The 23145-nt window shown below is 42.4% G+C and overlaps 1 protein-coding gene and 1 long non-coding RNA gene across 5 annotated transcripts in view; one reads left to right on the forward strand and one right to left on the reverse strand.

Moving 5' to 3' along the window:
• The first annotated feature begins 8981 nt into the window (after positions 1–8981).
• ARRDC4 (arrestin domain containing 4) lies at positions 8982–18228 on the forward strand. Its single transcript, XM_075763884.1, has 8 exons — positions 8982–9388; positions 10719–10785; positions 11071–11218; positions 12953–13055; positions 13770–14026; positions 14586–14748; positions 15272–15426; positions 15538–18228. Exons 1-8 carry the CDS (start codon positions 9052–9054, stop codon positions 15592–15594), a joined length of 1287 nt encoding a protein of 428 aa, XP_075619999.1. The 5' UTR covers positions 8982–9051; the 3' UTR covers positions 15595–18228.
• Positions 13815–23145, reverse strand: part of LOC142603424 (uncharacterized) — a 96381-nt gene continuing 87050 nt past the window's right edge. For 3 of the 4 annotated variants that reach the window (XR_012837350.1, XR_012837348.1, XR_012837347.1), the window contains 2 exons: positions 18702–22714; positions 13815–13941 (listed from right to left, as the gene is read on the reverse strand). This is a non-coding gene — a long non-coding RNA (uncharacterized LOC142603424). The remainder of the gene's footprint in view (positions 13942–18701; positions 22715–23145) is intronic. The other variant, XR_012837349.1, reaches the window with a different exon arrangement.

Raw genomic sequence — 23145 nt, forward strand, 5'->3', positions numbered from 1 at the left:
AGCCTAAGGGAATTCTCAGCTTCTCATAACCCAAACTGTAAAGGGAGATTATTGCAAAGTTTCTATTTTGATTTTTAAATTGGCCATGAGTGAAATATGCACTTAATGTCAAGGTGCAAAATGTTGCAATTCTGACACCATTTTTCTTGGGAAGTTTTACAAATTCAGGAAGTATGAAAACTGAAGACTTAGAAGAGATCAATCAATTATAATTCTTTTTAAATTGGTTATTTATTAGAAGGCCAAATAGTCCGAAGCAAAAATTAACAGAATGACCAAAACAAAGACAATGTGCTAAATCAAGGTGATAACCAGCCCCATTTCTAAAGTGTCTTCCCAACTTAGGAACCTAAATCCCGCTTTCAGGAAGCCTTATGTGCTTTCTCTCATATTGGAAAATGTGAATGAACTTCCTGAAATTTCAGAGTGAGATTGACCTCTAAATCCATGGCATATCTGAAAATGCTCCTTTCTCTCCAAAGGCACTCCGAGGATTCAGATTACCTAACTTCAGCCACCAGCAGTTAGTTGATGCATCAACATTTGAGCTAAATCTTTCCTCTTTGTAAGAGTTAACGGCCTGGTGCGGTTGTTCTACAGTTGCATCTTCTGTAACCCATTTCTACGTTTTTCAGATCGTGTGGATACCATTAGCCAGTGACCTCAGCAGTTATATACTGAGTCCAAGGTCTAACACTGGGCCTACAAGAGGATAGAAATTTCCAGTGAACTTAATTAAATGAAAAAATAAGTGTGGAGGAAATTAAAGGCCTTAAAACTATCAAATTTTCTAAGTGCTCAGACTTCATTATGCCAAATAAAAATATCACACTCTTCCTGGAATTTGAAAAGAATCTGTTAATGATAATGCCTCTACATGAAAATACATTCTTTGCAGAATGACAACAGTGCAGCATTTACTGAGCTCTTAGTAAAATAAATGAAGTGCTCTGTGATTGCTTCCTTTGAACACGGAAAAATACAGGTAGTGCATACTAATGTTTTCCAACAATAGTGTCTATCAGGGAGAAGCTGTGATCTGTACAGATATTTAAGCAGAACAAAATGTAGGCTCTGCCTATGCCATTTTTATAATCATGGATGCACAGGAGAAGTTAATGCCTGTATAACTTAGAGCATTGGTGGCAGCATAAGTGAGGCATTTTCTTTTTCTCTTTTTGAAATTCTGAACATTTTGCTACCAACTTCTGAGTGGTAATTCAAGAAGAAAAAAAGGGGAAAATTTGCCACATGAAAGATGAGATAAGAAGCAAATTCCCACTACAAAAGTCCTATGATTGACGTGGTCTTGTCATTATCATTGAAAATAATCTTCTGGTGTGTTATAATGGCAAGAGGATGTGTAATGTTATTCTGATACAAGAAAAGACTGTGTACATTCATTGATCCAAAGAATTCTAACTCACCCCATAGAGGAAGATAAGAATCACAACAGCAGGCAGTTAAAAGTCCATCTAGCCCTGTCTCCTGGCTCTGACAATGCCTAATACTTCATATTTCAGAAGAAAGTGTCAAAATAGGAGCTCCATTGTGAGCACTTCTGAAAATGAACAGTATTAATCCTAAGTGTGTTCTTATCTCCTATGCTTTTCAGGGCTAGCTGACCATTATTGGCATCCACAACAACAGTTACAATAGCAAGTGAGCTTTACCTCTGTTCTTCTTCTTTTATACATCTATATTTATGCATGTATGTATACATGCATATATATGCATGTCTATAGCACACAAATACATACCCAGGCAGTAACTGAAATGACAGAAAGTCCTAACCTTTCCTTACATGTAAGAATAATTTGTATACTATGTTTCAAAAGGAAATACAGGCTTAACCGCTTATTGCCAGTCCAGCTATTTCACTTCTGTTTTAATCACAGCTTGAACTAGTAACTGAGAAATTTCTCCAAGAAATGTTTAAATATTTTTAAATGTGGTTAACCCACTAACGATTTTTTAAAAAAATCCACCTGGGAAAGTTTAAACACAGACTCCCAGGTTTCGGGAAATGGGCATCATGATACAAGACATAAAAGATTCAACTCCTTCAGCTTATCAAAGGAAAGATTTTGGATGGTGATAAGGCTTGATAAATATCTAGAAAAATTCAGTAATGGGAAAGATTCAACCTCATACAAATTAGCAAAACAATGACCTACTATTTAGAAACTAATAATTTCTACCTTGAATAAAGACACCATTTCCTTGAAGCAAGATGAATAAAAAGTGGTGACCAGAAAGAATAAGGGTGTTGCCACGTCCTGGCACCTACATGGCAAGATTCAGTATCTTTCCATTGCGCATGCTCTGACGCAGCGTTTGTGAGAGTCTTCACTTGTACGCACATGGAGGGGGAGGAAGATGCGACTCAAAATGTCATGGTCTCCCCAGGACCCATGAAGTGATCTGAGAGAGATTCAGATTCACTTCCACAATAGGACATGGTCATAAAAGGTGCAACTCTATCCTAAGACAATAATTATAATCAGATTTCACGCCTTGCAGCATCAGCTGGTTACTAATAAATGTAAGAGGATTTTTTGCCCTAGATTTGTCAGTCAGCTTCCATCGCTGAGGGTGTTCTACCTTCCTCCAGAGCACTGGAGGCAGGAGCTTGATGTCCTCTCTTGGACACCAAGAATATCCTTGGCTGACCTGATGATGTGCCTTGCTTACAGGTCCAAGGTTATTCCGGTCACCAGATTTTAGGGCAGGGTTGTTAAGCAGGTGGGTTGTTTCAGGGTATGTTTGCTTTTCTGCCTCCTTCTGCCATACAGGGTTGATTTCTTGATGGGACCATGTGGGGAGACCCTACCTCCACACACCTTACCAGCGACGGTGCCTTGCTTTCATTTGTTCCCCTCCTGTGCTAGGCATTGGAATTACAGGAAAACTGAAATACAGGCTTGGTCCTTAAGCTTGAGCAAAAGCATGCAAGGAAAACTAGATGGCCTTAACTCTAGGCAGATCCTATGAAACTCCAAACCCTTCCTCAGTGTTACAAGGAAAGAGGTTCCATGTCATGTAGCAACTCCTGCTACTCCAGGTGTGGGAGATCGAGTACCTCAATGCATTTGCACAACTTCTCTACTGTTGTCCTTTCTCTTATTACATCCAACAACCTGACATCAAGCATAAGCACCTCACAACACACGCATCCTTTTAAGGGCAGACTTGTACCGTGTTGATATCCCAAATTGTGCTGAAATAGCAGTAAAAGCCAAATAACACTGTTTTAAGCTAAAGCACACGCTCCCACCAGCAGAGCTCAACCGTGTCCCAGGCTGCTTCCTGTCCTGCCGACCAGTTGTGTCATCTCAGGCTGCTGACTCCACTTTCCATCCCCTGTAGCTCTTACTCTACATTCCCTTTTGGCATAAAGCATTCCATTATCTCCATTTTCTGCTGAAGTATACCTTTCCTAAGCCTAGGCAACAACAGCAGCCATCAGAAATGGTGTTGCAAAAAAACCCGCTTCATGTGGAGCACTTCTACTTCTGTTAATTGCTGTGTTGCTGGACCATGCAGAGAGCCATACAGAGCGTGAGGGTGACTTCTTCTACCAGATGCTGTCCAGCACATAACGCAGTTGGAACTATCTTTGCAATGATTTTGGGTATGCCATCTGTGTTTTCTCAGAGATATGATCCCACGTCACTGCTTGGTGTGAACTGGTGAGGCTGCAGTCACCACAAGGCACGCGGTCCTGTTTACAGGAATGCTCTAGTTCAGATCCAGGAGCGCGCTTCCCGTCAGTGTGAGGATTTCTGGTATGAGGTTCAGGTTCTTCCCAAGCTCAAACTTTTCCAGTTTAAATTAAAAAAACAAACAAAAAAGGCACTTTACAAAGCCCTCAAAACCCTCAAATTACAGCCCATAGTAGGACCAGCTAAAGGAACACATAACTAAGAACCCAAATGAGTTTATTAATTCCCCTTTCCCTTTCTGGCTATTCATTCCCTTGAGCTGGAACACCAAACCATGATCCACACATGAATAATGCAGCCTCTGTTTCAGAGTTGATTCAACAACAGAAATCTGTATCCTCCCTCTGTGTCAGATATTTATAGGAATATTTCTGACCACCTTGCTTTGAAGTCAGAGTCACTGAAATGCAGAGGGGTACACGTTACAATTGTAGGAAGCTCTTCCTCCAGAGGAGCACTTCCAGAAGGCCACTCTAATTGTGCAGGCGCCACTAACCCTGCTAAATCTTTCTGTCCTCAGGGGACACCAGGATGAAGGGATGTTCTAACCACATCCATTTTTCTCCACTCAGGTTCCTTGCAAAGCCTGTAGTAGCTGTAAACAGTCAAAGCCACCCTCAAGCAGTCTGCTGCTGCCCAACTGAGTGCTGGATTTAATCACTTTTATCTAAGGGAACTAGCCGTAACAGATCCTGCAATCTGATTCACTATATAAATATTTAAGCAAACAACAGGTCACTCAAGTGTTTTCTTTACCAGTGCATGAAACAACATGACGGTCCATCACGTGCTGGGATGCAATCCCAGTGCGTTGGGCTAGGAACTGGTACGGAGACCCCTGTCCTGTGGGCAGATCCTTCCAGTTTGCACTGCAACCCTTTCCTCTACCCCAGCCTCTCGACACTGGGATGAGACACACCTCTCCCATGCCTCGGAAGGTAAGGATGGGGTAGGAGGCAGCTCAGTGCATAAGCCTTGACAGTTTGGTTCTCAATCATCAACCTAGTGCAACCTACTCTGTCCCTCCTCTGCCTTAGATTTCCTACATCGGCTGTCCAACTGTCATTTGTGATTTTCCACTCTCAAACATAACCTTGTATTAAAATTGGTCTTTTGGCCTTCAAGACAATTGCCTTTTTTTCCTGACGGGCTGTGTGAACAAACACCTGCCAAGATAAACCATGCACCTTGAGATTCCTGGGCCAGTATCTCAGTATTTGCTTTTCTCAATGTACCACGCATGACATTATTCTTAAAAATATGCTCACTGGTGTTTTACACATTGGTAGTGGTGACATATCAGACTAGCTGAGCACTGTGTTTGCAGCAGCACTTGGAAAAGCATCTCTGGCTCCTTACAATCTCCTATCTGTAAATGTCACTTAATTGTCTAAGAAAAATTTGGCTGACCTTTCAATTACTGGTAATAGAATAAAACCAATAAAAGACTGTACATGACAGCAAGTGTCACCAATACCCATTTGTCGCCTTCTTGTGCTGATTGGGAGTGCCAGGGAGAATTCACACTCCGCTCCAGGGCTGCATTTTTGGCACAGCGCTGATAAAGGAACTCGCTGGTAAAAGGCCAGGAACTAGAGAAAAAAAGGAATTGTCTCCCATCCCTCCCTATCCCAACTCCATAAACAAACCCAGAAAGAGGATTTCTGAGTATCTGCCAAAAAAAAGGCCCTATATTCTGAACTTAAAAAGAGTTCATATCTGCTTCCAGGGGTAAACATCGCTCTCACTCAACTGCTTTCTAACATCTGTCAGACCCACTGAGATAATTGAGACTACATGCAGAAAAAGGTTGAGGTATAGGTGTAAATCCTCCCTACCGTGCAGAAAGAAGGTCAGTGCAGGGTTTACACGCCATTCACTGCCTTTGTGAGGCCTTCATTCAAGCAGAGCCTGTCTCATGGCTCTTCCACTGAACTCAACCGCAGCTCAGTCACTGGTTTTTTGGCCATTGTGTTTGGTACAGGATAAGAAAGACACTTGAATGGAAGCTGTAGTACAGCAATCTCAAATAAGAAAACCACAGTTTGTAAATTAGCTGTTAGCAGCTCTCATAAACACTTCTCAAAGTCCTCTCCAGTAGCAAAAATAGCTATTTGCTCTCTAAACTGTCAGGCTATTTATTGCGATCAGCAAGGCTTAGCTGGCAAACTCCTAGTGCTGGTGCCTGGCTCACTATTAAGAGCTCTGTCTCAGTTCCCTTCTAGCAGGAAGAGGACAGCAAATACTGATCAAGTTTTTCACTTCCTTCCCAGTCACTGCTTGGATTTCTGAAAAATAGAAACCTTGGCAGAGGTCACCATTGCTAAAAGCACTTCTTATCTTGTATCTTCCACAAAAATGGTTATTTATATACCAGGTGTCCTTCCCATTGTGGAAACTTGGAATCTATATGATACTTTCAAAAACTCTTCTGGCAGGTTCAAGCCCTGATAGATTATTTTCAATATGTGCACTGAAATAAGTTAAAAATAATTATTACATGTAGAAACTTACACTGTCACATCCATCTAAATTCAATGATCTGACCACAGCATTCATTTCCAAATTAACCAGCAGAGCTAGGAGATTACCAGCTGCTGTACAAGATGTTCTCCTAGTTCCTTCACCTTCAGGATGCCTTGTGATTATTGCTAGAGTTCACAATTTTGTGGATTCTCTCCAATGAGACCTTTCTTTGTGTATTCTTTACTCTTACAGGCTAACTTGTGCATTAATTAATTTGTTCAGGCAGCTCTTTCTTACATGGTCCTCAATAAAGTGGCAAAATAAGCGAAATGAAAACATAATCAACCATGTTAATATATTTCTTGCTTTTTCACACGTAGACCCCCCCACAAATATCCAGTCACACACATACACCCACACTGTCTTGAGTGTTCATCTTCCATTCCTTCCTTCCGGCTTATCAGAGACTAAAACAGTGGTGTGGTGGTTTCCACTTCACTCTGTTGGTCAGTTAGAATGCCTCATGCACAAGAAAGTACTCTCAGGGTGGGCAGATGAGAAAACCAATCACTCTATGGTAATTTCAACAAGTTCTGGTCTTGGAATCCGGCTGAAAAAAAGTCTGTTAAAGGGCAAACAAACATCTGGAACAAGTATCATCTGACTGTGACAGACTGTTCCTCTTAATTGTGTCCTCTATGGGCCAATTGTCCAAGTTATTCAAGCCTCTTAACTCTCACTAATTCTGTATAATGTTTTGTTTCATATGCAATTGTCCATGTTTATTCATTTCCCTATCTAGCTCATTTGCACTTGCAAAGAATAAACGGAGGAAGCGTTTGAATGGTCACATAATATCCATAAGAGAATTAATTACTTTTATAGAGGATCTAATTCAGACAAGAAAAAAAGGGAGGTGTGGGATTTTGGTTTGTTTTTTTTTTTCCTCTATATGTATCATACTTTCAAAATCAGTTGCAAGAAATTGCCTACACACATTGTACCTAAGCAAATTTAGCAAATAAGCAAATATTCAGTACGCATATCCAAGCATATTCTGTTGGCTGTCTAGAAAACTAACCTGATACTTGCTAATGTAAAAAACTGGATATAAGGAAAAGATTTATGCAAAACTAAACATTCAAGCTGTGTTAGCTTAATCAAACTAAAACCAACAAAGATAGCAGCATTTTATACACCACAATGCTCAACTATAATGCAACATTTGCAGTTTTTATAAAAACTATTTCAAAAAGCACAAAGGGGTAATAATATCAAAAAATTTCTTTAAACACTCAAACAACCATCACAGCATTATTTTCTTTAGTTACACAACTCTTCATCATGAGCTGGGGAACCCACGGCCAAAGCTCCAAATAAACCCTATGAATTCACTCCATCTGTAACCACATTACTTTTTCCCTCGTTATTATTGATTAACACAGAGGTAGGTGTGCATTAACTTTTAGCCAACAAAAGGAGTTCGAAAGGTCTACCTCACTCTCGGCAAGGACAAGTTCTTCATCACAGAAGTAACTATAAACATGATATACAAGACAGTATATCACAAAGATATGCCAGGGATTCTGAGGAAACCTGACGTTATCTTGTCAGTAATTTAAAAGCCAATGCTCTGAGTCTGGAAGACATTTTTTTGCTAATTTCAGTAATTAACTGAGTCAGCTGGGAAACACCAGGCTGGTGTTTTCCAGCACTCCAAAAGAACAGAGGAATGCAGGAAGGTGCAGCTGCCAGAAGCTTCAAGCAGGCAGGTGACTCGAACCGGGAAATGACTCCCTTGTTACCAATGGAAATGCTGGCAGATCATTCACCATACACACCTTCAGGAAGATGCACTACTGCCAGCTCAGGCACACATAAACTATGACACTTCCTGGAACAGAATTAATTTCAGTGTCTGACCAGTATATGCAAAGCATTTTGTTCCATAACCTGTATTGGGTTGGCTATTGGCTAGACCTGGGACACGGAGCTGCAGCAGCCTCACCGTTGGGCTGCTGGATCTGGCCGTACTCACTTATCAACATGGACGTATTTGCCACTCTTCAGTAGATGCTGGTTTTCCCTAAGCTTGTACTTCTAAAAATTGGAAATAACAGCAATTTTTACATTTATTCTAGTGGACAAGACAGTCCAGCTGAGACTGAATGCAATGCAGCGTCCGGCCCAGCCCAGCAGCCTCTCCCTCAGCTGCCATGACAGGAACCGAGGCCAACCGAGGGCCCAAGGCCTCCCCACAGCGCAGGGCGCAGCACCCCGCTAGGCTGCCAAGGCAGTGACTACAGCCTGGTGCTGGGCAGCGAAGGCCAAGACACCCCCCCACCCACCCGAGGGCCCCGGTGCCCGGGCCGTGCCTGAAGGGGTGCAGGACACCAGCCTCCCCCCCGCACCCCTGCCCGGGACTCATCTCCCCGCCCGGCCCTTCGCCCCGCCCTGCCCCTCCGCTTCGCCCCGCCCCCGCGGCCCTCGCCCCGCCCCTTCTCTGCCTGTTTATCCACAGGCTGTGCACGTGGTAGCTGTGCCGCGCCATTGGTCCTCTCGCCAGGTAGCTGCAGCCGTCCTGCCAATCGGGGAGCTGTCCACGCGCGGCCACCCACACCCGATTGGCTCGGCGGCGGTGATCACGCAGCGTGACGCACTCCGAGCGTGCGCCCGTCGAGGAACCAATGAGGACGGGACCCAGGAGCAGTCCGCGCCGAATAGCAGGGTGAGGAGCTGAAAGGTGGCCAATGAGGAGCGGGCTGAGGCGGGACTTTCCGCTGCGGGCGCTGGCAGAGCCGGGAGGGTTTTAAAGGAACCGTCGACGGCGACCGCAGGCTTCCCCCGGAGCCGGGGAGCTATGGCGGTGGCCGGGCCGGGCCTGGGCCCCGGGGCCGGCGGGACGGTGAGGACGCTGGCCCTGGTGCTGGAGGACGAGGCCCGGCGCGGCGGCTACTGCAGTGGGGACACGGTGTCCGGCCAGGTGCTGCTGGAGCTGGCGGGCCCGCTGCCGCTCCGCGGGCTGCGCCTGGAGGCCGCGGGCCGGGCCCGCGTCGCTTGGAACGAGAGCTCGGGCGCTGTCCCCGGGGCGGGAACCTGGGGGGCGGCGGTGAGGGCGCCGGGGCCGGGGCCGCGGCGGGAGGCGGAGGTGCGCTACCTGGACATCCGGCAGAGCCTCCTGCGGGACCCGCCCGAAGGTGAGGGGCTGCCGGGGGCGGAGGGGGGGGGGGGGGGGGGCGGAGGTCGTGGCTGTGCGGGGGCGCGGGCCGGGCCCTGAGCGGAGGCTCCCCGCCCGGCCGCCGTGGTAGCGCCGGCGGGGCCGCCCGGCCGCCGCAGCGACAGCGGGGGTGGGACCGGGGGGGGGCGGGGGCTCCTCCTTCGCGGGGGAGGGCGGCAGGGTAGGGCTCTGAGGCCAAGTCCCTCTCCCTGCTCCCCGGGGTGGCGGAGGGGCCCCCAGGGCTCCCCGCCGCAGGAAGGCGCCCACGCCTGCGTTTTCCAGAGAGGGGAAAGACTGAGGGTTGAAACCCTTCGCCGAGGAGAAATCGGCATGGGATGCTGAGAAACGGCGTGAGGCCCGGGTGGGTGCCCGGCCAGCGGGGACATCTGCCCCGCACTGGAAACCTCTGGCTGGTGTAGCCACAGCCTTCCCCTGCATGCCCAGGGGAGGCTTGCTACAGCTTCATCAAGTGGCCACTCGATTCTGTGTGTAAACGGCTGAAAAATGCGGAGCGTGGCCAGAAGAAAGTCTGTGGCTCTTCAGTTTCCTACACTCTGCGTTGGTTTCCTGCAGAGGTTAGCTCTCCTATGGGTTACGTCGGGCACCCGCGTGTTCGTTGTGCCCTGGAAGCAGCACCTGGGAAGCTGCCTGTGGAAGACACTGGAAGCAATCGGCCTCCTTCTGCAACGGCTTAAGAAAGCAGAGCAAGCTCTTTGTTGCATAGGTCTCTGCCTGGTGGTTTTGTCACTCGGACAGTGCAGCGCTATGGCAGTATTGAAACACTCAAGAGGAATGGCATTTTGTTCTGTAAGGGTGAAATGCTTCTCAAGTTTATCTGTAGGAAAAGTAAATTTAGGGCTTTAAAAACCGTCTAATAGTAGGCCCTCCATGAATGTATTAAGATTACATATATTAATAGTATTTCATAATGCTGACCTTAAATTGGAGCTTTTTAGCACAGAAGTTCGTTGTAGTTGTTAATTGAAAATTGAAAAGTAGATTAATTGCTGTCTGGCTGAAAAGGAAAAGAAACTTACTTTATGCTTTCCCGAAGCCATTTTGGATAAGAAATTGGCCAGAGTCCTGAACTGAAACTCAAGGTCTCCATGTTTCCTTGATTTTTTTCATTGAAATCACATCACAGCATAAATAAAGCATGGGCTCCAATCCAGAACCCACAGGGATCAATAAAAACTTCTTCTGGTCCCTTGCATCTGGGTGTTTTTATACATAAATAATTTATAAAAGCGTTTGCTTTGTTCTTCTATTTATGGAATAACTAAAACATACTATTCATTTTTATCCTACAGGTGAGGAAAGCTTAATTCTTCTAGATGGAAGACATGAATTTCCGTTCAGCTTTCAACTCCCTCAAGAGTAAGTTAAATAATCCAACCTGAAGGGATTGGGCTGGGCACTACTTGTTGCGGAACATTAACTTCATGTAATTTGACTTGTGTTTTGTTTTGTTTTTTTAATATCAGACTGATAGGTCAGTTTTATATGTTTGTCTTAAATCAACCGCCACATAAATTGCCTTGTTTGCTTCATTTTCCCTAAGGCCCTAAAAGTACAAGCTGTAAACTGGTGAACGCAGGAGGCTTTCGCGTTTGGAACCAAATTATAAACTCATGGTAATGATTTTATGACCGCTTGTTTCAGACCTCTGGTGACGTCTTTTACTGGGAAGTACGGCAGTGTTCAGTACTACGTGAAAGCAATTCTGGAGAGGCCTGCAGCACCTGATCAAAGTGTACAGACAGAGCTTCAGGTGGTTAGCCATATCGATGTCAGCTCGCCAGCTCTATTGGTAAGAATCCTCCACTCCTCCTCCCCCCTTTCAAGCCAGCTGCAAACAAAATCACTTCCAAGAAGCATTCACATCCAGCCATAACCATTTCCATGTTATTCTGGAGTGCCATTTTCTGACTTCTGAAAGCATATAAGCTCCCTAAGCTCTTCTCTATAAATAGATGATCTTAGGTTGTGTGAATAGCAAACAGAGTGGCTTTTTTTAATACCATTGATTACATCCCTGCTGGCAGAGATGCTCTTGCCAAAAAGTTATGCAGGCTTCAGATGCATAAATAAGGCTTAATAATAATCATGCACAAGCATAAAGTAGTTACTCTTACCAGAGCAACTACATTCACAGGGCTACAGTGTCCTAAACTACTACAATAATAGTAGGTTGAGGAACAGTAATTATGGAAGAGTATTAATCATGCCCAGCCTGTCATTTATGCTCTGGCCATTATGTTACATATCCTTCCATTTTGCATGTCGTTTTCTAACATTAAGTGCGTGCATGCAGCTGCTTCAGAGATCTTTTCAGTTATTTCCTTATGACAGATTTGGCCACATTAAAGCATTGAGTTTCTAATAATCACTAGAAATACTGTAGAGTAATAAGAAAGATCAGGCATTAAGTAATGAGAAAATAGGCAAGATGGAAGCTAATGAGCTGGATTCTTTTATCTCAACCCAAATTATGAAAATAATATAAAATTATACCTTACACTTTCATGATAGCAACTGGATCTAAATGGTTATTCATTTAAATATGAATGAGTAATTTCTACTTTATTTAAAATACTAGGATAATTTTAACATTTCATCATGATGTGAACGTAGCTAAGAGATGTTTTGAGCAGGGTAGGGGTTTTTTCCTCTTTATATGCTTAGATTTTAATCTTTAGAGACAACTTGGAGAAGTATTTTGGCAGTCACTTCTGTAAGCAGAATATAGTCTTTATATTCAACAATGTGGGTTAGGAGTATGAAGACAGCATCTCCAGATACTGCAAGGATAAAGTAGACCATAGGTTATTGCACAGGAGAGGGCTGTGGGGCACATAAATAGTGCCCAGTAAATAATTGTAAGTAGCCTGAATCCTGGCTTGGACCCTTGACATGTGTACTTCTATGTTGTAAGTTTATTCTAATGAAAATTCTACAGACTGTGTAAATGTCATCTAATGTGACAGTCCTCTATGGAGAATTAAGATGGTTTTTCTCACAAGGCAGAATTTTTGGGGGGTTGCATGGCTTGCAAGTTAGGAAGATGCATCCTCTTAGCCCAGTGTGTATACTTTTATCCTTTCTTATGAAGGATACAAGGGTAAAAACAGTTTACCTGCTTAACTATTAGTTGTTTGCAGATGAAATTAATTCTGCATTCTTCTGCACTGAGGAACATGGGCATAAATACCACAGTACCTCATTAGACCTTTAAAAAGTCTGTAAAATTTGCAAAATGAATCTTTTTGAAGACTGATTACGTTCAAATGCACATTGGTCTCTGTGTTACCTAGTTGATACAGTCTAAATGCAGACTGGGATATTAAACCAGCCATACCTTCAGGTAGTCAAACTTTGGTTCCATTTTACATGGTGGCAAAAAACTCCAGCTGCACTGAATAGTACAGTGATTCAAATCAAGTGGATTTTAGAGCTAGATTGCAATGACGGATATGTATAACATTAAACTGCAAGTGATTGAAAGCTTTATGCCATAAAATGAAAAATGCTCTATATTTTATAGACACCTGTTCTAAGAAGTCAGGAGAAGATGGTTGGCTGTTGGTTTTTCACCTCTGGGCCAGTGTCTCTCAGTGCCAAAATTGAGAGGAAGGGATACTGTAATGGTAAGAGTAGTTATCTTCAACATGTGAATATTAAACACCTAATAGGGTTTTTCTCATCTCTATGAAGCCAACACTTTATAGTTGAAAGAACAGTTTAGTTTAGTAGGTAGTAAATTGAGATCTACATGAACTTGCTTTAACAAAAATCATCTTGCCTTTCCCCTCACCCCCCACTTGGGAATATAAATTGAAAGGAAATCCTGTTAGTCAGTAATCTCATGGAAAGGCCGTTTACATTTGAGTGTAAACAACAACAAAATGCTTTTATTTGGGATAAAATACTTAATTGGGGATGTAATCAGGTTTTTATGTCCTGTTTTTGTAGGTTTACACTTCCGTAAGAAAGCTTTTAGCAGCTTCTTTGTCATCTTGATAACATTAGATACATTGAGGAAATAAAAGAAAACATTCTGAAATTCAGTTAGTACTATATAAAACGGAGATTGGTGTGTAATTTGCAAATAAAGCTTTTACAGCTCATTCATATTATGCTTAATGTTTCAAAATGAATCATTGTTTATATGTGAAATGTAGTAGGTGGCTGTAATTCTGCCTGGATACCACTCTGCAAAAAAAAAAAAAAAAAAAAAAATCTAGCTTGAGGAAACTAACAAGTGTTGTTCTCAAACCATTGCAGATGATTTGTGTGCTTTGATAGTTCCAGAGGAAAGTTGGTAAATACAAGTTATTCATTGAACTTTTTCTGTCTTTAAGGGGAAGCCATACCAATCTATGCAGAAATTGAGAACTGCTCTTCTCGTTTGATTGTTCCAAAAGCTGCCATTTTCCAAACACAAACTTACCTGGCCAGTGGGAAGACAAAAACTTTCCGTCAGATGGTTGCCAATGTCCGAGGAAACCATATTGCCTCTGGGAGTACAGATACCTGGAATGGGAAAACTCTGAAAATCCCACCTGTATCCCCCTCTATACTTGACTGCTGTATTATTAGAGTAGAATATTCATTAGCTGTAAGTATGGATTTTTATTACAAACATACATATTCTTGAATACTACATTGAGTTGGGAACAGAATAATTTTCTCTACTGAGCACCTGTTAGATTTTTAATTTGGGAACAACAATACCATACACCATATAGGTGAGAGACTGAAGATCATGAAGAGATTTTGAAATGGAAAGAGGAATAATGGGGAGAATGGAAAAATGTTGCTGAGGAAGAAGCAGCTTATGTTTCAGACCTGCAGAGGTTTTTAGGGGAAGGTAGTTCAAGCTGAATGGGTTCCTCTAGTGATTCTTTCCAGAAATGGGAAGGTAGGACTGAAAGTGCATAATTATTTTTGCCAACCTGTTCTGTATTTGTTTAATGTAATCTAGAGACAAGGTACAGAAAGAAGGAAGTTCCTGGAAAATAAGGAAAGCTGACAGACTATTAGCTAAACATCTCTGGAATGAGAAAACTCCTAATTTTTAAACAATCTGCAGTATAGGGAGTAGGGTACCTTCTAGGAGCAGCAATTTGATGGGGTCTCATGTTGTTTTTTTCTTTTATTTGGGGGCTGTCACATAGGTGTATATTCATATTCCTGGTGCTAAGAAATTGATGATTGAAATGCCTCTGGTGATTGGCACTATTCCATGTATTGGATTTTCAAGCAGAAACTCCAGCATTACCAGCCAGTTCAGTATGGATATGAGTTGGCTGGCACTGACCATGCCAGAACACCCTGAAGGTAATACATATTGAACTCCTTGTAATACAGCATAATACTGTCTACAACAGAAGGATAGTAGTGCCAGTTGAAGGGCACTACTAGGGATGCAGGCCATTAAACTATGACTCATGAGAAGTGAGGCACAGAAATCTAAGTCAAGATCCAAAAGCATTGGTGAGGATACCCTAACTCCAGCCTTTAAGTCTCTCTCTACTATCTGACTCTTTTCAGCTGAATCTTGAAATAGATAGTGGGGATTCTGCTTTGGAGGTAGACACCTTAAAATCGTTACTAAATATATCTTGATACAACCCAAGTTTGTTGTTGGAATAGCCCTAAAAGCATCTGTAGTGTTCCTGATGAATCACCTAAGCTGACTAAAAACATAATTCCAGTTATAGTATTTATGAGTATAGTGAACTTCATACAATAATAAAAAACATTGTACTATTGTCAATAGTCTTCATGGTTTTGCATACTGTGTTGTCTTGCTGTGAGTGAATAGTTCAAAAATTTGACAGTGACATCTCTTGTATTTCAGCACCACCAAATTATGCTGATGTAGTGTCTGAGGAAGAGTTCTCCAGACATGTTCCTGCTTATCCACCACCAATTGACTGCGAGGAACAATTGTGTTGTCCTGTCTTTGCTTACATACAAGAGTTCCGGTTTCAGCCTCCACCTCTTTATTCAGAGGTAAAAAAATAAACAGTGGGTGGTGGTTTTTTTTGTCAGATGGCAAAATAACCCCACATACAGAAATGCAAGAATTACAGGCAGTAATTGTTGCCTTTCTTATCTCTGTAGATCGATCCACATCCAACTGATGTAGAAGAAATTCAGCCTGTTTCATTCATGCTCTGAAGAGGATTTGTAATGAGCATCATTGTGATGAATGTCTTAAATCTTTCTGCTGCTTAAGCTGATAGCGCAGCTACAAAGAAAACAGTTTTCTTTTTCAAAACTTAAGTTTGTGTACAAGAAAGGCAAAGGAAAATGGAGAGGGAGGTATGAGCATGTTTGGTGATGGAAGAGAATCTGCTGGATTAGTCTGCACAGAGGATATTGTGGGAGCAGCTATGCTTGGGATACTTGAGAAGTACCTGAAAATACTGAATGCTTTCTAAAAAGTGGATATACTACATAAAGTACGAGGAGGAGATGTAAGGATCTGCTGAAGAGAAAAGAAGTTATATTTTGTTTGGAACACTGTGGAAGAATTTACTAATGATGTTGAGAACTTCCCGCAGTAGAACTTGCGTAGAAGAACAGAATGTGGGGTTAAGAAAACATTTCCAAAAGATTCCAGTGTTCAAGGAGCTTCAGTTTTGCACTGTCTGCATCCAAGAAAAGAACACTACTAAAATGTGGAGTGAAGTCTTCACTCTAGCTTAACTTTGTATTTCATGAGAACCTGCCCTTCTAACAACTGCCAAGTGGTACTATTTCATCATTCATAATGATTCTAAAGACATCATGGATGACAGAATAGCTATTACGCAATATTATGAAGGCAACCATTTACTGAATGAAAGACACAAGTATGTAAAAGAAAATTGAACTTTTATAAGAGCTTATGCACTATGCTTTCTTTCAACGAATTTCTTAAGGGAATTATTCTAGCCTCTTCTACTGTGAGTTTTTTTCTGCATCTTAAGCCTATGGATAGCATGGTAAGAGGAAGCATGGCAAGGGAGAATCCTTTTGCCAACAGCAGGTATACTTAGCAACACGGACAATACTTATTTATTCAGAAGCCTTTATAAGCCTACCTCTGTTTTGGATATTTACTTATGGTCAGATCTGAGACCAAAAAAGTCTTGTTAAAGCTCCAGTATACTTTAAGGTTCTAAAAGGGACCCTAAATGGTTTCTGTGGTTAGTGAATGAGATAGGAGGTGTAGGGAGAGGTGTAAATATACCCAGAATAGACATAGCTTATAAGTGAAGTGAAAGCAGACGTCAGGGGAACGAAATCCTCTGGTAATGGCACAAAGCTTTTCATTACTCCTGCATTTTTGTCTAGAAATCTATTGTCAGGGGCTGCACTGGTCATTTACTATCCATACTATTTTTTGTTAGTGTGTTTCCTTGTGTGTGTTTTGCTGTTTAATTTTGTTTTGGTGCAATATTTTAATGTTTTCTTCCTCAGGTCATTTAGAACAGTGAGTTTGTTGCTGCTAAAAGTGAAGGCAGAGCATTTTACTTGGCCCTTCTGCTGCCTTCATTTAAAGTAGAATGTTTGCTTCCTGCCAAGCATCAATTGGAATAAGACACCATCAACAGATCACTTAAAGGAGCAAAACCACAGCATTCTCAATATGCATGTTTACAGCCGAGGGGATTTTGAACTACTAGAACTACTCCATATGTCTTACAGAACAGTTTGGGGTTAAACCCGGTGCTTCATGTGGTAATACATTGTACTTGCTGATGACTACAAGAACAGTAATTGAGTTTCCTTCATTTCATCAATAACTGCAGTTTAAAAAAGTTTAAATGTTTTTTTTATGAAATCTGTCTTCATTTAAGAAGCAGGGATTTTTCTACAGGCATACACGGATATATATTTTTAGTCTTGGTTTAGTATGACTTCCTTACATTGTCTAATTTCTAGCACTTCACCTCAAGTCACTTTTACATCAGTGTAAGATACATACTGATTGAGATTCACGTTTCCAAACTGCAGTTATTTTTTTTTCATTTGCAACTTTAAGTATTGTCTTCTATAGCAAATGCAGCTCTAACCAAAATTTGAGGGCATGTTTTAGAAAAGACCTTCTAAAAAAGTAGTATTTATCTTAAGTCTCAAGATGTAGCTCTCATGCCTTTTTATTTAAGTGATGGTGTGCCCATACAATCAATGCAGGATTTTCATTCACATCACCTGGAAAGGGAACAAGCGTATTTTCCTTAAACAGATACCATTATAGTTACTTGAAAAGTAATGTGGCTGTGTATTAACTTGCATGTTAATAATTCAAAATATTAGCTTAAAGAACATTAGGTGCTTTTTTTGGACTGTAATACCTGATAGGTGATGTGTGCTACCTGGTATAAACATGGTCAAGCAAACAAGAGCATGAAGGGTAAAGATGTGCTTTTTTTTTTTTTTTCCTCCTAAAAATCTTTGAGTTGTTTTTTATTATTTGCAGATAAACTGTGGCCTTAGATTGTTTGCTGCAAAAAAGACAACTAGAATGTGTTTCTTAGGAAGCACACATGGCCCTTCAGAGGAGGGGTGAAAATAAGATTAAATTCTGCTCTCTGACACTTGGCTTAGTGCAGAAATTGATCCTTAAAATAATTACTGTTTGCACAATAATAAGTTCAATATGCAGGGGCTTTGTTTTGATAACTGTGAAACAGTTTAAAAGAGACAAAATAAAAAAAAAATTAAAAAAACCAAACCATGCTGTTTAACATACAGGAACATGATTGTATTTTGTACTAATGAATGAGCCCCATGGGTTCTTTGTTAATAAAAGTGTCAAACCTACAGAGTGCTGTTCATCTCTGTTTTGGCGTCTGTGAGACAAATGGCTGCGATGTCAAGCAATACCTGGATTCTACCTCCTTTGAACACATACAGATCTGATTCTTTTCTGATTTGGGAACTTTGTTTTCATCTGTTGTTGAACTGAACTATCCATAACCAAGAATTGGAACTAATTTATCAGATGTAGCCTGCTCCCACCTCTAGTTACTAACATAACATACATGACTTAATTGTGGGTATCTTACCCCTAATGATAGAAGCAGCAGGATGTGTGCTCTAATTGGATTTCTCATCTCATGTATTAATCTTGCAGGATATTTTGTTGTGTTTCCTTTAGACAACATTATCTTTATTGCGTGGTTCATTGATCTAAATACATCAGATTGACCTTACAACTATAGTACAGAATGACTAAAGCAGTGTCCCTCCTACTGTGGGGAAACACGACAAATTCTATCAACCACATAGCTCACCTAAGGCATGAATGAGATGATGAAATTGCTGTCAGGGTCCTGCTTCCCAAAGATTTGAGGAATAACAAACAGCAGTTGATTTCTTCTTCCTGTTACCACTTTTGAGAGAAGATGGCAAACCTCTCCTTGGGAAATCCAGGTGAAGATGCTGGTCAGGATGATGTGTTCAAGCACTGGAGCTTGCAGAAGGGGTTGTGACTTGGAGAAAGAAAACCACGAAACCTCAAATTCTGGTCTTAGATTTCTAAAAGGTCTCAAAGTGATCCTAAAATACCCTGAGTTCACAGTAGCCATTTCACTTCAGCCACTGCTAAGTTTTGTAGGAGACTTATTTCTGGTGACAAACTGTAATTGTCAAGATAGGTTCAGTGTTCAAACAGGTAGTAAATTATGTGCTCTGCCATACAGGGATAGAGCAGATACTGCAGGCTTGCATTGGCAGCTCCAGTACTTCTGATGTTTGCCTGGAAACACAATTCACATACAGAGTAAGAGAGATCATTTAATCAACTCCTGGGGCATGTTCCAAACTGTCAAAATAGCATGTTCCATTACTTCATCACCCAATTTGAACAGCAAAAGGGAACATTTAACTCAATTTTTTAAAATCTCTACGATATATATATCTCTCTCAATAACAAAGTGTGTGCAGAGCGCTGTTTGCAGACAAGGTTAATTTGAAGGTAATTAATTGCTCTGCTACCCCCCCCAAAAAAAAACCTGCAGCAGAAATGCCTAGTTTAGTAAAATTCTGCTGGTTTTCAATATTCTCTTTAGGGTAGTGAACGAGCACAGGGACACAGAAACCAGCTTTCAGACTGCTGCATTTTCTAAAGCTGATTATATAATACATTACCATCAATACGGACAGCACAAGCTACTGTACAAAGCAGATCCTCTAAAGAACTAATTAGGTCTATGATGAGCCCAGTCATTCCCTTTTAATACTAACATTTTACATGTGGCATAGGGTGACAGTCTTGTTCCAAATAATTATGTAGTGATCATAATTTCTAAACGATTCCTATGAAATGACAGTATGCAAAATCCCTGCATTATTGGCATTTTAGGACAACTGCCTAATAACGGTAAGTCAAAAGAACCATAAAGCACGGTTTGACGTGGACTGCAAAATGGCAACTCAAGTGAGACTTCGCTAGAGTAGCTGCTTATGCTAGCAACATGCTGTGGGCCTTCTTAGTTACACAGGACAGACTTTAGCTGATTAAGTACAACTGTATTACTGATACACCTCTGAACACCAGTCCCTTCAAAAGAAAAGAGGGAATCCTTCTTAGTTTTGGCTTACGTTCAACCATCTGGCTGCCTGTAGGGTGAGGAGAACATGAAACCCAAGGTGAAAGTAGGAGCAAGTGCTGGTGCTTGACAGACACCCGCAAATAGATTGCCTCAAATAATCTGAAGAACGTAGAGCAGCCCAAAACATTTTTATGCAAATGCTTAAGATATACTTGCTGTGTCAATTTATGGCAGATTTTCTCATTATTATTTGTGGTGTCAAATAACAAGTGACTGTGGTCAGATTAAGGATACCTAAGTACGTCTCATGTCAGGCATATTTTTACTTGGCAGTCAGCAACTGTGATGGCCTAACAAAAAGCATCACCCAAACATCAGACCAGCCCATCTGCTTTGCTTTTAGCTGTACTCAGTGTCTCAGACCTCTAGGGACACGCTTGCCCTGCTCTCCCCTCTCCAACAAAACCGCTCATTGATACTTTGCTTGTAGCATGAGACTCAGATGGAAGTCTCTGGAGGCTCACACAGACGGGGAGGGCAGCATAAAGACATTTCTAGTGCTATTAAATAGAACAGAGGTAAAAACGGTAGGCAGTCAGCGGTCGACGCTGGCCGAGTGGGGAAATGTGGTGGGTATGGAAAGGAGAAGTGGTCGGTGTCAGGCAGAGGACACAGAGCAGCGAGCACTCCTCTGGGAGGGGATTTAACCTGAACACCAACACCAACACCAACCACTCGCCCCGACTCCTGGAGTTTTACCGGCAGGACTTGGTCTCAGACGCTGACACAATGCGCACGGAAAGGATACAGATATATAGGCTACACCCAGACAAATATTTTTGGCTATGAAAAACTCTCATTATTTTAAAGTGCCTTGGAACAGCATCAGCCTCCCCGTAAGTTAGGTGTTGGGTACAGAGAAAGGTGGCTTGCACTGTCACAGACAACAGAAGGTGATTGTACCTGTATTTGAGTACCCAGTCGTGTGACATTTATATACATACACAATGGCTTTTCAAAAAATGAGGAACATATATTGCATATGTATAATAGCAACTTCTTACAAATCAACCTCAGTGGTTCAGACCGCAATCACGACCTGACCTTCTGTCGCACACATCTTCAGGTCAGACCCTGCAGCGGCTGTGTGTTGTGAACAGCGGTACTTCTGGTTTGGGGAACACAAACAACACACACTTTCCTCAGCCCTCCTTCAGAGAAAACGAAAGACTGGGTGTAAGAATTGATGGTGGGAACTGAAGCATGGTCAATACAGAAGTATTTTGACCCCAAGGTCTTAAACAGGATTGTTGCACACCCAGAAATATCCCAGGTTTACTTACAGGCCAGTCCTATTTGATGTCATGTCTGGAATCGTTGTGCCGGTCACAAAGTATCAGACCACAGCACAAGAAGGAAGTGATTCTTATTGCCGAACTAATTAGATTAATCAATGCACAAAAGAGAGCACAAGTAAGAAAACGTTAAATTTTCATTTAAATAATTTAAGCCCTGAAGTGCTTTTATCCCATGTCTTAATGTGATGTGACCAATGCATTAGCCTTAACAGATCAGAAGGACAGTAAAACAGAAAGTACTCTGCTGTCCTAAGTGTAAAATGAGAGCAGAAAGGGAAAAGCATTAACTGACTTGACAGATTCTCATCCTACAGTGTCCTGGAGGAGAAGTGTCTGCGGGCGTTTAGTGCCATACAGACCTATCAAGTTTTGCACGCTGTGTGCGAGGTTGGTACCGCTTACCCCAACAGCAGCATTTTGCTGTCAGCACATTGCTCCCTCAGTCTGAGATCCTAAAGCCTGCTCCAGCATCTGCAGCGCATCCGACAGATCTGCTTAGCACAAGGGAGCAAGAGCAGAAACAAAAGCAAAGCGGTAGTGCAAAGGGATGCTCCCAAGCTGCAGCCAGCCCCTCTCCCAGCTCACAGCCCAGAGCAGCTGTGCCGCTGTCTGCCAGGATGTGAGTGTACATGCGAGAGGCACAACCTGCTGCTCCGACCCCGCGCAGGAGTCTCACACGTCAGGGGCAAAGAATTTGAGAGGTCTGTTTGCAGGAGGTGTTAAATGGAAAGGTCCCCAGGAAGCACAGCTTCGCAGGCTTTTTCTCATGTGATCCCACCTGCCATCGCTGGGAGAGGACTTTACACTCATCCAAACAAATTAACAATTCATTTCCAACCCTGACACGAAGATTAACCCTGCCAATTAATTCCTTAATCTCTTGCTGCCGACAAGGCTCACAGTTGCCATGTGGATGCTTGTCCATTGGGGCCCGAAGCAGGGCCATTCTGTTTAATTAATGCTGCGTCCAGGATATGGCGTAGCTGATATTCAAACATATTCCAACTATACAAACCAGAGCTGTATCTCACACTTCACTGATGCGCCAGACAGCGTTTGATGGATACCTTGAAAAGGGCATAGATTATCTCGATGCTTATGGCAGCTTTTGCTGCATAAAGGAGATACATTAACCGCTACAGAGTCATTTAGCCATCCTATAGTTGTAGAAAATGCTTCTTGGTCATTTCCACAATAGACGCAATAGCATTACAAGTTCAACAGGATTGAAAGTTGTTGGGTTTTTTGAGATGACTGTAGGAAGTAGTCAAATTTTACGATGAGACAACAGCAGCCTCCAGCTGAAACACAGGCACAGGCTGCTGCATCAGGAAAGGCGTTCACCCAGGTTTCCAGCAGAGAAGACTTTCTCTCTTATTTTGCGGGTTTGTGTGCCTGTGACAGAGAGATAAAGAAAAGCGGAGAAACAAGATGGGAGTGAGAGCAAGCAGCGGGTCGGTAGCCTCAAGAAGAGCGCAGGGGAATCGTTTTGGGGCAAGGCACTGTGTGCAAAGCGTTTGGATCCATGTGTGCAAAGTCTCCCAGTACGCAGCAGTGTTCAGAAAAATAGCATTTTGCACATTTCCAGTAAGCAACAGGAAAAGAAAACTCCAGGAGACTATGTCAATCTTCTTCCTCCTGCCTAAAATAACTGCCAAGACATTGGGGTTTGGCTCAGTGCTGGAGGGAGAAGGGGCAGCCCTACTGCATGCAGAGCCTGCTTCAGGAAAGAGAGGTTAGTTGGGATCTAAATTGACAGGAGTTGGGAAACGTATGAAGTACAATAAAAGGGAAAGTGATGCTCAGTCACCTCAAGGGCTCTTTGT

This window comes from Balearica regulorum, chromosome 12 (assembly GCF_011004875.1).
Source record: "Balearica regulorum gibbericeps isolate bBalReg1 chromosome 12, bBalReg1.pri, whole genome shotgun sequence".
Taxonomy (NCBI): Eukaryota; Metazoa; Chordata; class Aves; order Gruiformes; family Gruidae; genus Balearica; species Balearica regulorum.

Coding starts and splice junctions, on each gene's coding strand:
- ARRDC4 (XM_075763884.1), top strand. CDS start 9,052: ATGGCGGTGGCCGGGCCGGGCCTGGGCCCCGGGGCCGGCGGGACGGTG. Junction 10,786..11,070: donor AGCTTTCAACTCCCTCAAGA/GTAAGTTAAATA, acceptor CGCTTGTTTCAG/ACCTCTGGTGACGTCTTTTA. Junction 15,427..15,537: donor CTCCACCTCTTTATTCAGAG/GTAAAAAAATAA, acceptor TTATCTCTGTAG/ATCGATCCACATCCAACTGA.